We start from the raw sequence: 15,282 nt of genomic DNA on the forward strand, positions 1-15,282 counted from the left end.
GATGCCTATTACGGTACAGTGTTCTATATCGGACCCATCGGATTCGGATGTTTTCACAGGGTCTCACAGGGGGTTTTCCCCAAAGAACGGAGTACATATTACCTACTGGCCATGGGCATGAGATCAGACATTGTCCAGACGGCTATGCTTCCCCAGACGTTTCTCCAGTTAGCCGAGGATGGAGGATGCACTAAGGCACGAAGAGTCGGCCATATCGTGGCTTTTTACAGTGGAAGGCTTACACATATGGTACTGGACCCCGGTCCAATACTAATCTGCTTGGGCCTTGAACCAAGCGACAAGCCAATAAGACAAAAGCTTCTTGTATGCGAAATTTACTGCAGTTATTGCTTCTTCCTAATAGTGCAATGACCCACCCACGGAAATGATAGGAATTACTCAATCGAAACTGCTCAGGGATTGATTTTGGCTAATAACTGCGCGGTAGCTGCAACACCTTCTCGCTCACATAATTCAGAATCATTTCCCGACTGACTGGCGCAATCCGTGGAACAAAACACTCGCGCAGGTACCGTTCGACATCATATTCCATCGCGTACCCCATCCCTCCATGACTCAGGACTGCTCGCTCACACGCCGTGAACGCCGCTTCGGCCGCTAAGTATTTGGCGCTGTTGCACGCTACTCCGAGGGTATGTACCGGGATCGTATTATCAGAGGTCCTCGAGGAGTCAAACATCCGTGCTGCATGGTAGGTGGCCAACTTGGCTGCTTCAAGTTTCATGTACGCATCGGCCAGCGGATGTGCAATGCCTTGGTTTTTCCCGATTGCGCGCCCAAATACTACCCGTTCTTGTGCGTATTGAGCAGCACGTTCCAGCGCGGCGTACCCCAGCCCTAAAGCTTCTCCTGCCAAGAGACATCGCTCGGCGTTCATGCCATGTAGGATGATACGGAATCCTTCGTTTTCCTGACCAATAAGAGTGCTTGTCGGAATTTCGTAGTTGTCGAAGAACACTTCGTTTGCATCCACCGCGCGTCCACCCATTTTCTTAATCTTGCGTAGGTCAAGACCCGGGTGGTCGCGGTCCAAGTCGATGCAAAACAAAGACAACCCTTCTGTTGGTTTCTTGACCTCTTCTAGAGGCGTGGTTCGCGCAAGAAGAATCATCTTGGACGCCACTTGCGCACAGGTGATCCATATCTTCTGACCAGTCACCGAATAGACATCCGTATTGGGCTTCCGCGTGGCCAACGTCTTAAGTTTCAGAGTCTCCAGTCCCGTATTAGGCTCCGTCACGCCGAAACATGTCCGCCACGTGCCGTTGATGATCTCTGGGATAGTTTCCTCTTTTTGTTGCTCCGTACCGAACTTGGCAAGGGGTTGTGTCGCGTAGACATTGGCATGGATGGCTTGTGCCCCGGCCATACCTGCCCCAGACTGCGTGATGGTTTGCATCATCATCGTAGCCTCAGATATACCTACCTCATTAGCCTTCTCTTTATTTTTTCTCTTGTCTTGTTGACATACCTAACCCGGCTCCGCCAAACTCTTCTGGTAGCGCAATGCCTAGCCATCCGTCCTTGGCCAGCGCTGCATGAAACTCTTTAGGATCTTTTTCATTTTGATCACACTCTTGCCAGTATGTATTGGGGAAGTTGACGCAGATGTTTGCCACGGCGTCGCGAACGGTCAGTTGTTCGTCCGTGAATCCGGTGAGTTCCATCAATGGTCGACGGGCGGTTGACGAGAACGCGCGCCATGGTGGGCGAGTGATTGCAACATGCTTGCTGCATGAGACTTGTCTGGAAATATGGCGAAACATGGTGATGTCTGTCGATATTAAAGAGGCGTTGCTGGATATTTCAATGCGGAAGTCGGTAGGTGCATATAACCGTATAGCCGATATGCCCCGCCTCCAAAGGATATCAATTCGCAGGAACCGATTGATCCACGCTTGAGATATTACTACCACCATCGCAAATATGAATGTGTTACGGCGTTCTACTTGGCAATCATATCCTCACTGGGCCCGCACATTATCTACGAAAGCAACAGACGGCCCTCTCGCTGGCATCACCGTTGTCAGCCTGGAACAAGCAATCTCAGCGCCGTTCTGCACCCGCCAACTCGCAGATCTGGGGGCACGAGTCATCAAAATAGAACGTCCCGGGGTAGGCGATTTTGCGCGCCACTATGACATCCGCGTCAACGGCCTCGCCTCGCACTTCGTATGGACAAACCGGTCCAAAGAGAGCTTGGCTTTGGACGTCAAGAACCCTCGCGACCATCGCGTGTTGATGCTCCTACTGGGTCGCGCCGATGTTCTAGTCCAGAACCTGGCTCCCGGCGCAAGCGCTCGGCTGGGATTGTCCTACGAGGCCCTGAAAGCCAACCACCCATCGCTAATTGTGTGCAACATCTCCGGCTACGGCCCTGATGGTCCCTACCGCGACAAGAAAGCCTACGATCTTCTGATCCAAAGCGAAGCGGGGATGCTCTCTGTCACAGGCACGGGCGCCAAACAGCCCGCCAAAGTCGGTATCTCGATCGCAGATATCGCAGCAGGCAGTTACGCATACTCAAACGTCCTCGCTGCGTTGTTCCGTCGACAGCGCGATCCCGAGAAGCGCGGGTGTAACCTCGACATCTCCATGTTAGAAAGTATGGTCGAGTGGATGGGGTTCCCGCTGTACTATACGTATGAGGGAGCGCCTGGCCCGACGCCTGTGGGTGCTGCGCATGCTGCTATTTATCCGTATGGACCATTCGAGACGGGAGACGGAAAGAGTGTTATGCTGGGGATTCAGAATGAGCGCGAATGGACTAGTTTCTGCGATAAGGTCTTGGGGCAGCTTGAACTCGCAAAAGATGAGCGTTTTGTTAGTAACTCGCTACGGGTGCAGAATCGCGATGCGCTGAAGAGCATTATCTGTGAGGTGTTTGCGTTGCGGACTGCGGAAGATGTCCTTGTACTTCTGGATAAGGCAGCTATCGCCAACGCAAGCGTGAATGACATGCAGGGTGTATGGAACCATCCGCAGCTACAGGCGAGACAGCGTTGGACGGAGGTGAAGACTCCAGCAGGTGTGGTTCCTACTTTGTTGCCACCGGGAATGGGGACGGATGCAGACGGATTGAATGCTCGGATTGAAGCGGTGCCGGATGTTGGAGAGCACAATGAGGCTATTCTGGCTGAGTTGGGGATTGACTAGACTGACTAGTGTACATAGAGCCGAGACTAATGCGGTTACCTCAATAACGATTGTATAAAGCCGAAGAAGGCGACAGCCAATCAGATCCCATATCTAGTAATCAAGTAACCGAAGTAGCCGACTGATGCAATATCCCTCCTACACTGACATCCAGATCGCCTTTTTGCACACGGTTTCTTCTTTTCCTCTCTCAATTGATAAAATGCCACCAACTCGCGCCAAAAAAGCGTGCACGACATGTAACCGACGCCGGATCCGCTGCAATGTAATGGACCGGCAGCCATGCGCGAACTGCGTGGCGTTGAATACGCAATGTGAGATCGGGGTTTCACGACGAGGGAAGTAAGTAGCCTAGATGGGCTCGATTTGATAACTCTTGCATGATATAGATCAAGTGCCAACAGTCGCAGATATCCGCGAAATAAGATCCGTCGAGGGACTCCACAGCAACAGCAGGGACATGCTCATGCACAGATCTTGACTCCGGTTTCTGCCTCGTCTGCGTCTTTATGGAGAACTCCAGCGTTAGAGAATAATGTGCATATTAACCATGCTGAAAGGATCGCCCTCAAGCCGTCACTAGCACAGACTCAGCAAACCGTCTTCCTGGGTGAGTCCAGCCCTCTTACCTGCGTCATTGACGAAGGACGCAGTAGATCTCCTAAAGGCTACGCAAACGAGATGTCAAAGACAAGACTCCACTACCCAATTCCAGAAAGACTAGACGCAAACACTACCCGCGATGAAGCTCTTCGCGCACATAAGAGTGCCATGGAAGACCAGTTAACCCGCAACGGCGCCTTTGCATTTCCGTCAAAGGACATCCGGGAACCCCTCCTCCAGGCATACTTTACCTGGTTCCATCCCTGCTTCCCAATACTCGACCGCAAAGTCATTCACGACACATACAAGAATGAAACCATATCCCCCTTGCTCCTCCAATCAATGCTCTTCATTGGTGTCAGTCTCTGTCCAGATATCACCTTCGCAAAAACAGGCTTTCAAACACGCTACCGCGCCAAAGTCCTGTTCCATAGCAGGGCTAGAGCCATATACGACGCGGACTGGGAGTCGAATAAGATTACCAAGTTGCAGGCGCTGTTTCTGTTGAGCTTCTGGAGAGGTGGACCGAATGAAGAGCGGGATACCAGGTTTTGGTTGGAGGTCGGGATTTGTCTTGCGCAGAAGAGGGGGATGCATGTTATGTACGTCCATCCTGTTATATCCTGTTATATTGGAGAAAGGGAGACGGTGCTGACGGGGTAGGTTGAAATTGTCGTTTCAGTCGGGTAGAGAGGAGATGCTTTGGAAGCGGATATGGTGGGCTTATTATGTATGCCCTTCTCTATCTACCGAGATACCGAGATGCATTTCTACAAGTTCGTTGCTAATGAGGAGTAGATACGTGACCAACAAAGCTCCGCAGCACTAGGACTACCATCGAGAATCCGTGATGAAGATTGCGACGTGGCCATGCTCGAGCCGAAGGATATAAGAGATGAGGAAAGTGTGGATGACCAGGCTGTATTTGGTGTACAACGTGCAGAGCATATTCCGTATCCGATTGAGATGGCCAAGTTGGCACGGTTATGTACGTTTCTCCTATGAGATAAAAGATAACCTGCTGACAGTGGTATAGTACGCGCAATTGTCTCGACGCAATACGTACCCAGAGAACCAACTGTAAACGGGATATCTCGAGAGACACTACATGCCCAACTCACAAAATGGGAATCCCACCTCCCTGCCGAGATGAAATTGGGAAGCCACTCAACACCAAGCGCCATCTTCCTAACCGGACTGCTGCACATGACATACAAGTACCTGCTCCTGCCCCTATGTCAGCCGTCAGAGGCCAGAACTAACATGGCACAGTAATTTGTACATCCTCCTCTACCGCCCCCTCTTCCTCCACCCCACCACCACAACCGAAACTCAAGGCGCTATCGCCCTCGAAGCCGCAACTCGCAGCACCCGCATAATCGAAGATATGCTGTCGCACAACCTTGTCCAGCACGGCCCCAACCACCTAATCACACATGCCTTTTCAACACTCTGCATCCACACGATAAACTGCTGTCGCACAACAGGGACGACCCGTAAACTGGCAGAACACCGCGCGAGATTGTGTCTTTTGGGACTGCAGGAGTTGCAGAAGAGTTGGGATTTGGAAAATTGGGTGCTGGATTTGTTTTTCCGGTGTTTAGATGAGAGTACCGCGCATAGTTTGAGGAGTGTGGATGTCGTTACCCCGGTGCCGGAGGGGAGGGGTGAGAGACGGGATCAGGGAGTTGGGAACTTGTCGGGTGGTGCTGAGAGGAATGATACTACGAGTGCGATTGCCGCGGATAACTCACAGCCGTGGCAGGATACGGGTCCAACGGATCTTACGGCGCCAAATGATTGGTACGGACTGTTTAACTTCACGGATGATTATACAGATGTCCTGGGGACGAGCTCACAGCCGGATTCGCTTAATCTCCAGAGCTTGGAGTTTCTGTATAGGTTTCTGTGATGGTTTAATACAATTGATTAATGGACGCTTTTAAAGCCTAGATTATGGCTAGAAATTCATAATATACACGATATGTCAAATATCCGATATGAACAACGAACAACGCAAAATGCTATTATGCGTTATTTGCACATGAAAAACTGGCACTGCTGGGATTATCATGCAATGCTTTGCCTGATGCGTACAATCCGAGGCCGCACTAGACTTGTTAGCTTTAGGTTTTCAAAAGCGGAAGAGGGGAGCTTACAATGCAGCATGCAACTCCAATAATAAGGATGTTGGCAAAAGTCAGGAATATCTTCATTGGAGATGCAAAGTATTGGCCTCTGTTCATGTGGAGCCAGAAGATCGCGCTGAAGCCGTCTATGTCGTATGTCAGCGCTGACCACAGTTGCGATGTTCCAAGGGACTTACAAGTAAACCAACTAGCGAAGAGCGACGCGATCAAACTCAGCAGGTTATTGAAAACCGGAATCGCCTCGGCGATAATCCACGCAAGCAACCACACAGCTGCTCCAATCGCGATCCAGGAGCCGGTTGCGACCCAGTCGCGCTTGTGTATGCGATCGCTGTTGCGGAAGATACGGACGTAGACGTACTTGCACGCGACGTGGCCGTTGACGACGCCGGCGATGACAATCTGGATTATTAGCTGAAATGCTTACATATGGGGTTGTTGAGCACTAACAGTAGGCAACGCAATGCCGTAAGCAACTTTGCGCACAATAGGACTTGCTGATCCCAATGCGGGCGATGTCACGTCTTGGCCGGCATAGCAGTAGATAACCACAGAGGCGACGATGTAGAGAACAAGGTCGATGCCTTGCAGAAGACACAAGGATTTGGGATAGTCCTTGGGGTCTTTCAGTTCTGCCATGAAACTGAAAAAGGCAACGTGACCGGCTGTCTCTGTCAGATAACTTTTTTTGAGAATGATCCAAGAGGGAACTTACAAAATGAAAAGACAATGTTGCATACAGCCAAGAACGCTTCGTAAAGACTGGTATCGACTGTGGCTTGAATATTCCCCTTTCCTGGCCTTTCAACACCAACGCCGACCATTGCAATAATGACGGCTGTCAGGATACTGACAAACGCTGTGGTACATTAGTAAGAGTCCTTCGTGTAACTAGTACGGGGAATCCATGAACACGTACACACGAGAGAAAGCCAGGAAACATTCAACAATGTCCGAGGCAAGCAGAGCAAAAAGGACAGAACGAGACCAACAACCCCAAACACAATCGTGCAGGTGCCGTGTTCCGTAATAGTGTTCATAGCCACGCTGAAAGTCAGGATGTGACTGGCAGAGACAAAGATGATCAGAAGCAATTGACCCGTTCCGAACAGCTCACGGCCAAAAGCGCCCAGGAGGACCTCTCCGGCGTCCGCCATGCTATGGATGTGCGGGTAGCGCCATTTGAACTGCCCGATCACATAGCCGGTGTAGGTGGCCATGAGACCTAGGCCTAATAAGAGGACAATTGCACTAATAGACATTAGCAGGGCATACTGAGCCCACTGGACAGAAAGCTTACGGAGCTAGACCCAGTTGGGCCACGACGGCCGGCAGGGACAGAATTCCTAGCGAGACGGTTTCGGACACCATGACTGGAAAGATTAGATTCGAATGAAAATCGTGATGCATAGAATCACTCACGGAAACCACATTGCCTGCATAAATTAGCAATTGATGCATGCATATCGGAATGACGTTACGGTACTTACCACCAGTTCAACACCTTGTACTTGACCTCTGCAAACTCCTCGTCTCCGAAAGCATCCTGGTAATGCGGACTGGCTTTGACATCTTGCTGCTTCTCCATATTCTCAGAATCGTATTCCACCACCATATCACGGTCTTGAGGCTCAACGTCCGCCGTCATGGCCGATTAAGTTTCTGTTCCGAATTCTCCGGCCAGCCTGCAGAACCGTTGGAAAAGACCCGTCCACCGGAACACGTGATGGATGCAGTTATTGGCAGAGATAAGCCCAAATAGACCGAACTATGCGGAGCTCAATTGAATACAGAATGACTGGATCTCGCCGTGAGTCACCATAATTCAACCTCTTCAGGTTCTGCACAGTGGGCCTTAGATAATCAACCGAGGTTGCGTGTTTTGGATACTTCAGGACATAGAGAATTCTCATTGGTGGGATTCTTCCATCGGCCCGTTTCGGCCCGATTGACCAATCAGAATCTACATCTATACTCCGTACACTACTACACTCTACACTCTATACTACACTCCAGCAGTCTTTTTTCCATTCACTCCCTCCAGACAGTGAAGGGCCGAACGCTCCATTTGACTTCGCCTTTCTCTGAGGCCTTTACAACTACCTCAGGCTTGTGACAATCCGTGGCACACAAGTCCGATTTGTTTACTAGGGACAGGCTAGACCCAAATCATGGCATAAAGACTATCGATAAAATGCTGATGAGTCAAGTAAGCGACAGGCGCCTTTATAAACGTGGCTCGAGGCACGGCCGGGGTCAGCTATTCCCTTTTACGAACGGAGGCGATCTGGGAGTCTTTTGTACCAAACTGCAAAGACCTCGCGTATGTCTCTCCCTGTTCCGGCCCAGAGGTACCATGCTTAAATTGTATGCTGACTGTTGTTGTCCTCTGATAGACCTGGTGGCTGTCCCACTGGGGACCGCATCCTGTGTTTCGTGGATACGCTTAATCGCCACATCAAGCCATGTGGTCAGGACAAGGCGCTTCTGTCCCTCAGCATGGTCAAGACCATGTGGAAGTGCCTGATCAACGTCCTCCTATTCCATCACAGCAATCTTTTCCAACAATACGCTGCTACTCATATACTCAAAATCAATACCCATCTTGACCAGCCTGTCATATTGGGCAAGCTTCACAAAGGTCGATGGGCGGCTCGCCACTCGTTTTCTATCGTGTGGTTCTGAAAATGGTACCATGTGGCTCATGGCTCACAGAGAAGCTGCCCTCAAGGTCGCGATCCTGGGACTGCGACCTGATGAAGTTCCTTAACATGATCCTACAGAGTGCACTAGTGACCTATGTTGGTGATGTTGGCTCTGACTTGTACAAGTTGGGTGCTGGTGACAATAGAACAAGCCAGGGGACAGCACTCGCTTTGTGTTGGCAGGTATATGAAATATGGCGATGTCGCCCTTGATACCTTGAGTGATCTAGCACATAATACTATCTGCCCAAGCAAGCTCTCTTGATCATCGCTCTCCGCACTTGACAAGTGCATACCACCACCATTGACCAACTCCTCCAGCACATAGCCACCCATGACCGAAAGCTTGTGTGGAGAAATACGAGCCACCCGGTCCTCTACCAATTCTGCCACGGCGGAAGGATCTTGGTTGACAGTTCCCCGGCCCGAGTTGATCGTCTGCATGAACACTGTATGCTAATGTTAGACACTTCATCCTATATACAATATGGCATATGACAGTCAGGGAAGATCAACATTTGAGTTCAAGGGCTTATTACATTATTTTGTGATATTCTTCTCTTGCTTAAACACTATGCGATTATATTCCTGTTTCTCATCACAATAGCTGTGGATAGTATACAGAGTATAACAAGATTCGGAACTATCCACCTGCGCAACATCACTCATAATCGTAGAGCTGCTTCTTTGGCGGCACATCAGCTCGCAAGATATGCTTCTTGAAGTACCACGGCAACATCCCCCGGTAATGGTTGATATGCTTCCTTGTCGGAACGGAAAAGACCTGATCCAATTCCTCCAGAGAGAGCTCTTTAGTCTCTGGCAGACAGAAATAGCAGAAGATCCAGCCGAAGAAATTCCAAGCCGCATACCACCCGAATGCGCCCTGTGCCGTAAAGGCATCTTTCAGCCCTGGCCACGTGAAGGACACGATAAAATTGAAGCCCCAGGTCGTCGCGGTGGCAAACGACATGCCAATATCACGGATGTATAGAGGCTGTGAAGTGAACGTTAGTAGCCGATATCAGCCCAGAGATTGTTTCACTTACGAAAGCTTCGGCAGAGTATGTAAACGGTACCGGCCCTTCTCCAGGAGAGTAGACGATCATGAATAAATAAATACCGGTGGCAACACAGCCAACGCGAGCATTGTCGTTAGGGATCCAGAATGAGAACCCAGTGAAGAGAAGGAAAATGCTCATGAGAGGAAACGTAGTCAAAAGCAGATTCCTTCGACCGAAGGTATCAATCGTGTACACGGCTGGAAGCGCAAAGATCCAATTGGTAATGCCACAGCCCAGAGACACTATAAGAGAAATGCGTAGACTGAGACCGGCGGCGCGGAACATGGATGAGGAGTAGTACATGATTGCATTAACGCCGCAGAACTATACAGGTTAGTGCTCATCTGGTGATATCGCTAAGGGGGAAATACCTGCTGCATAAACATGACAAAGAAAGAGGATTGAGCCGCTCGTCGGTTTCGGGGAACAGTGAACATCTCTCTCCACAATTGCTTCCCCTCGCGAAGCTTCTCCTCAACCTGAAGAGCCGAGTGAATATAGTAAAGATCTCTGGCGGCCTGGAGGGACGATGGACGTAATTGAGATAAAGCCTCATAGGCCCTCTGATAACGGTTTTTGATCATATACCATCTCGGAGATTCAGGACAAAAGTAGACTTGTGCACAAACGAACATTGGACTCATGAGATGTCAGCAACTGCAGTATAGGTTACGTGACAGCCCTAAAATGGAAACTTACGGGATAGCTGTAGACCCCAGCATCAACCTCCAATTTAGCCATGGAAGACTCGGATTTGACACATCCATAAACACAACTGATGCGATGTATCCCATCATAATTCCGAATGCCGTCCACATCTGCCACATCATCACCAACGCTCCGCGGATGTTCGCTGGCGAGCACTCTGCCCCATACCTAGTTGCAGTCAGCACAAGATCACAACGACGTGGTCATCAGCGTTCCCTACACTGGAGTTGTTGTCGACTTGGCTCCAACGGCTAATCCCAAGAGGAATCGAGCTAACAGGAGTGAGACCCAAGACTTGGCAGCGGCCATCCAGAAGGAAGAAGCGAAAGAAATGAAACACGAGATGAAGATACACCCCCGGCGGCCAAACCAGCGGTTAAGTGGTGCCGTCGTCCAGCAACCAATCAGACACGAGCAGAGATACGGGGCACCGTTGAGGAGACCTTGTAGCCATTTATTCGTAACTCTGAACTCGGTAAAGTAGAACCTGGTATAGTTAGCCATGAAGTGCCCGTACCCGGATGAGATATGTAGGATAGACACACTCTTGGGCACCATTGACTGCAGTCTGGTCCATTCCCTGCACGATTGCCGAGCCGGCGCAAAGAACTAGATTGAACCGGGTCAGAAACAGAGAACGATGTGCCACGGAGTTGAAACGTACTGGTCATGAAGTACATCATAAAAGGCTGGTGCCATTTATGTGTTGTTTCCCTTCGTAACAATTCTTTCTCCTCTTCACTCAGCTCGTCGAGGCTTTCAAAAGCCTTAGGGTCCTGGGCCACCAAGGCACCCTTTTTCAAGTCGTCCAAGATATGTTCAAGATCTTTCTCCCGAGCAAATGCCTCGACGTCTGCCATGAGCTCCTCCTTCGTGAGCCCGGCGAGAGGATTTTTCTGCTTGGTCTTTTCGTCGCGTTTGATGACATCGTGCGACCAAGTCTGAGCAATTTCCGCGTCCGAGGCGATTTTCTCTTTCTCCATGAAAATCGTGCGCTCGATGTGTTGAGACGCCACAGGCGCCTCAGGATCGGTCTCTTTATCACGCATGCTGATTAAATCTGGACGAGATATGCCCGGAATGCAGATCGCCAACGGTGTAAATGCGGGCAGCGACAGAGCAAGTAGAGAAAATCAACTCGCAGGAATGCGGCAAACCGCCGCTTTTATTATCCTCGATGCCCGCACGTCTGGGCAGATCCACCACAAATGGTTATGGCCGTGTGCATGACACATACCGGCGCCCCCGGACTCCCCAGATTTTGCCGATTCCTCAGACGCACCCCGGCTTTCCTGACCAGGCTACTGGAGCCCAAGCGGGATGGCCCGTATTGGACTGCCCAGATTATAGCGCGCACGGGGCGCCGGGATAAGAGGCAACATGTTGGTGGTCCTCCAAAAGTTCTTTTCCGGTTAAAACGAAGATGAAGGGCCATTGGCCAGCCGTGTTGGGAAACCCGTGTCATTGAAACAGTGACTAGTCGTCATGCTGTATCAAGCCTGCCTAGTAATTGGCTCAGGGCTCTGACCAATGTGCTTTGACGTCGGCTCGGATTCTGAACATGAGATGTTGGTCTGCCAAGGACTTGCGGTCTTGCGGTATTGGCACAGGCAAAAAGACTTGCAATTTGACCAGCCACTCCCCTTTTCCTTCTGACGGTGGAATACGAGGTTGCAGCGGTTTTCGTGGGAGGCAAATCCAGAGTCGAAAAGGGTGGTCGTTTAGTTCTTTCCGTCACATTTCCCTTCCCGGAATAGTCGTCCCCGCGTGTCATTGAGTCATGTGACATCTTCACCAAGATCGCCTCGTATTTCGGCATTTCTAACTGGTCGTAAAGGATCAGGATCCCTGGTTCATGCGGGGTATTCCCGGATAGGAAATGTGTACTTCGGCATGAGCAACAGTACAAGTAGAGCCACATGGCTTCGGCATGTGCAGCAGGGGATCATCTATAAGCGGCTGTGCTACTGCTTATGGAAATGGTGAATCTTTCAAATTCACGTCGTAGATCCGGGAAAAAACTTTGCGAGCGATGGTACAGACACGACCACGATCCGACTATATCACTTTGACGTTTGCTCTCTCATATGACAACTTGGGTCCATTGAAGTCATCAGCAACCGCTTTGGAGATTGAATGATAAAGATAGGGGTATACATGAATCAAGCTAGTGGAGCCTTCAATATCTTGACTTCGCGTTTCAGTTGGACGCTATTATTACATTCTTGACTATTGTGCAGCTTTCTATATTGGACAAGACAAGATTGTATAGTTACATCGGTTTGATTTTAATATTGCTGTTATTATACACTAGCCCCACTCTAGTCACACACGTCTATGCATTTAAGCAGCAGGTGTGCACTGCGAGTAGTAAGGGTTCATAGAGCTGCAAGTAGCCCCGTTGGCACAGGACTTGGGTCCATTCCAATTGACACCACCGCACTGACCGTAGGCAGACTGTACACTACCAGCGTTGCTAGCAGAAGGAGTAAACGAAGCAGACGAAGCAGCAGACGGGGGAGCGGAGGGAGTAGGCGAGCTCGCGGTCAAGAAAGTAGAGGGAGCGGAGGGAGCAGCGGCTCCAGTGCTCGAAGGGCCAGTGGAGACAGGCACGCGGACGGGAATGGTGGTGGGCACGGCAACATTGTTCTTGGCGGTGGAATCTGTGCTGGAGCTGGACTCGGAACCAGAGCCAGAAGAAGCAGCGGCAGCGGCAGAGCCAGAGCCAGCGGTGGCAGAGCCGGTGGAAGTGACGGCGGAGGTGGTCTGCGAGATGGAGGTGGCGCCCGACCAGATGGTAGGACCGGGGAGCTGGTAGGTCGAGAGCGATGAGTAGATGTTGACACTGACACCAGCCTCGGTGGGCTTGTACAGCGCAGTACCCAGGGTACCGTCGGGCTTCGCGGTACCCGAGCCAGTGACCTTGAGGTTGAAGCATTGAGGGTAGTTCTGGGCACCGTCCTCCATCTCGGCACCGTGGAGAGCCATCAACTCGTGACGAAGAACGTAGTTACCGGGAGCGATGGACTCGGGGATCTCGACCATCCAGCTGTTGTTGTTCTTGATCAACTGATCGTCACCCCAGGTACCAGGAACATCCGAGTCGTCGACCAGACCAACGCCGTCGATCTTGAAGAACTTGAGCGTGGTCTTGTCAACTGTCTCGCAGCTGTCACCACAATCGGCAAGGTAGTCCATGACAGGTCCGTGGTGAGAGTCGGGCCATGCGGTCCACTGGATGTTGACGCGGTCACCTGCCTTCACACTGATGTGACCCTTGGCGTTGGTCGCGTTCTGGTGGCAGATGATGTCGGGCGAGGTGTAGTCCTCGGGGGTAATGAAGCCATTGCCGGTGTTAGGAGTAGTCCAAGCGGCGACAACGGGGGCATCCGACATGTACGGGAAAGAGTTGATGTCAAAGCCTTGGTAGTAGACACCGTTGACGACGACGTTGGTGACATGACCGTGGGCTGCCACCTGGGTGGCTGACAGCAATGCGGCCAGGAAGGATGCTGACTGAAGACGATACATGGTTTCAGAGGATGATGGTTGAATCAAAGTGCGAAATGAAAGTAAATGAGCGATCCAGCGCAAAGAACGTGAAGAGAAGAGCTTCAGTCAATGAAGCAGAGTACTAACGAAAGTAATAAAAGGAGGGAAGATGATATGAGAACGGATTCAACATCAGGTAGTGAGAGGGCTTTTATATTCTAATAACAGGTTTCTCGTTCTCCCGTCATTTGCATCCGATAGTATGTCTTCCGCAGATTGATGGCATGGACGGGATCTCAGCCTTGATGGTGGACCTGCTGTTCATGTCGAGAAGCGCCCGAAAACAATATCGATGAGACACAGGAAGGTACAGAAAGGAAGCTAGCGAGTCAAAATTCGTGGCTGGATGGTAAACCTGAGGCGTGTAGCAGATTGATCGAAAAGGGAAAAGATGAAGCCGTTCGCCGTTTGGGATATAGATTGGGACCCACCAGGGTGCTGTTAGGACATACAACCCCGATATAGCAACGAAGAGGACTCGATGCTTTAATTGATTATTACTTGACCCAGGAGGTATTGATTAACGGCGAGGCGAGTAACCCGTAGGGAGGGGAAGGAGTGTCGGGGGTGGTGCGGATTTCCGATTAGGGATGGTATGCCGTGACAGGTGATATTGAGTCTTCATGACCAATAGAGCAATTTATAGAGCGCAGTATACGAGAAGAACAGTTTGAGCTTTGCCAAGCTTCAATCGTGCACCTTTGAGCGAACAAACAGGAACATCGTCTGGGGCAAAGCGGAACTGTTGTAGATGAGGGTGGACCATCAAGACTCATTCGGTCGATGAAGTGCTGTCCTCAGATATAAATGTGGATTCCACAAAAGTGTAGAAAACACAATGAGCCCCGTAAATTCCAGGATGCAAGGAACGGTCACGTCCATGCGTGCTACCGGAAAACCTGAGCCAGTGGTGCATGCTCTAACTCTGGTATAAGCGCCCGACTTCATAATCAGATCATGCTCTGTTCCAAGCCACATCATCGGATATCGGGAATTGTCTAACCATTACAATGACAGAATGCGTTGCCAAATCATATATCCACAGCCCAACCGCATGTTTTGCATGTATTAACAATTCCGGTCTAAACGGCGCAACAACAGATTGGCCGCAGTGAGGAACCCAGAAGCCTGGAAGCAAAGGTGGCTGGTAGATTTGATGTACCATTCATTATTAAAGCTCTCCGTTGAAGTGTTGTTTTGGAAATCTTCGTACTATGAACCGACCTGGTTGAAGCAGCTAGCCCATTGTAGCATGTCAAGGATTACCATTAGAAGATGTAGTACTGAAGTTCATGGTTTCTCTTCACTTTCCCACCTCGTCTC

At 50.5% G+C, this 15,282-nt stretch overlaps 6 protein-coding genes across 6 annotated transcripts; 2 read left to right on the forward strand and 4 right to left on the reverse strand.

Moving 5' to 3' along the window:
* Nucleotides 1-430: 430 nt before the first annotated feature.
* On the reverse strand, nucleotides 431-1,787 carry ACHE_51254A (acyl-CoA dehydrogenase family protein; the record flags this gene model as incomplete). Its single annotated transcript, XM_043281060.1, has 2 exons — nucleotides 431-1,443; nucleotides 1,493-1,787. 2 exons carry the CDS (start codon nucleotides 1,785-1,787, stop codon nucleotides 431-433), a joined length of 1,308 nt encoding a protein of 435 aa, XP_043138578.1.
* Nucleotides 1,788-1,947: 160 nt separating this feature from the next.
* ACHE_51255S (CaiB/BaiF CoA transferase family protein) lies at nucleotides 1,948-3,177 on the forward strand (the record flags this gene model as incomplete). The annotated part of the gene is made up of 1 exon (XM_043281061.1): nucleotides 1,948-3,177. The coding sequence occupies one exon, from the start codon at nucleotides 1,948-1,950 to the stop codon at nucleotides 3,175-3,177; it is 1,230 nt and encodes a 409-aa protein (XP_043138579.1).
* A 202-nt stretch (nucleotides 3,178-3,379) lies between these two features.
* Nucleotides 3,380-5,692, forward strand: ACHE_51256S (Zn(II)2Cys6 transcription factor; the record flags this gene model as incomplete). The annotated part of the gene is made up of 6 exons (XM_043281062.1): nucleotides 3,380-3,519; nucleotides 3,588-4,382; nucleotides 4,444-4,510; nucleotides 4,579-4,768; nucleotides 4,817-4,997; nucleotides 5,053-5,692. 6 exons carry the CDS (start codon nucleotides 3,380-3,382, stop codon nucleotides 5,690-5,692), a joined length of 2,013 nt encoding a protein of 670 aa, XP_043138580.1.
* A 115-nt stretch (nucleotides 5,693-5,807) lies between these two features.
* ACHE_51257A (uncharacterized protein) lies at nucleotides 5,808-7,578 on the reverse strand (the record flags this gene model as incomplete). The annotated part of the gene is made up of 8 exons (XM_043281064.1): nucleotides 5,808-5,891; nucleotides 5,940-6,332; nucleotides 6,381-6,595; nucleotides 6,646-6,789; nucleotides 6,850-7,181; nucleotides 7,231-7,303; nucleotides 7,353-7,366; nucleotides 7,421-7,578. The coding sequence occupies 8 exons, from the start codon at nucleotides 7,576-7,578 to the stop codon at nucleotides 5,808-5,810; spliced, it is 1,413 nt and encodes a 470-aa protein (XP_043138581.1).
* Nucleotides 7,579-9,296: 1,718 nt separating this feature from the next.
* On the reverse strand, nucleotides 9,297-11,456 carry ACHE_51258A (sugar porter family MFS transporter; the record flags this gene model as incomplete). Its single annotated transcript, XM_043281065.1, has 7 exons — nucleotides 9,297-9,632; nucleotides 9,685-10,023; nucleotides 10,071-10,338; nucleotides 10,399-10,575; nucleotides 10,628-10,894; nucleotides 10,953-11,016; nucleotides 11,072-11,456. 7 exons carry the CDS (start codon nucleotides 11,454-11,456, stop codon nucleotides 9,297-9,299), a joined length of 1,836 nt encoding a protein of 611 aa, XP_043138582.1.
* Nucleotides 11,457-12,750: 1,294 nt separating this feature from the next.
* Nucleotides 12,751-13,938, reverse strand: ACHE_51259A (putative endo-1,4-beta-glucanase; the record flags this gene model as incomplete). The annotated part of the gene is made up of 1 exon (XM_043281066.1): nucleotides 12,751-13,938. The coding sequence occupies one exon, from the start codon at nucleotides 13,936-13,938 to the stop codon at nucleotides 12,751-12,753; it is 1,188 nt and encodes a 395-aa protein (XP_043138583.1).
* Between the last annotated feature and the right edge of the window lie 1,344 nt (nucleotides 13,939-15,282).

This window comes from Aspergillus chevalieri, chromosome 5 (genome assembly GCF_016861735.1).
Source record: "Aspergillus chevalieri M1 DNA, chromosome 5, nearly complete sequence".
Lineage (NCBI taxonomy): Eukaryota > Fungi > Ascomycota > Eurotiomycetes > Eurotiales > Aspergillaceae > Aspergillus > Aspergillus chevalieri.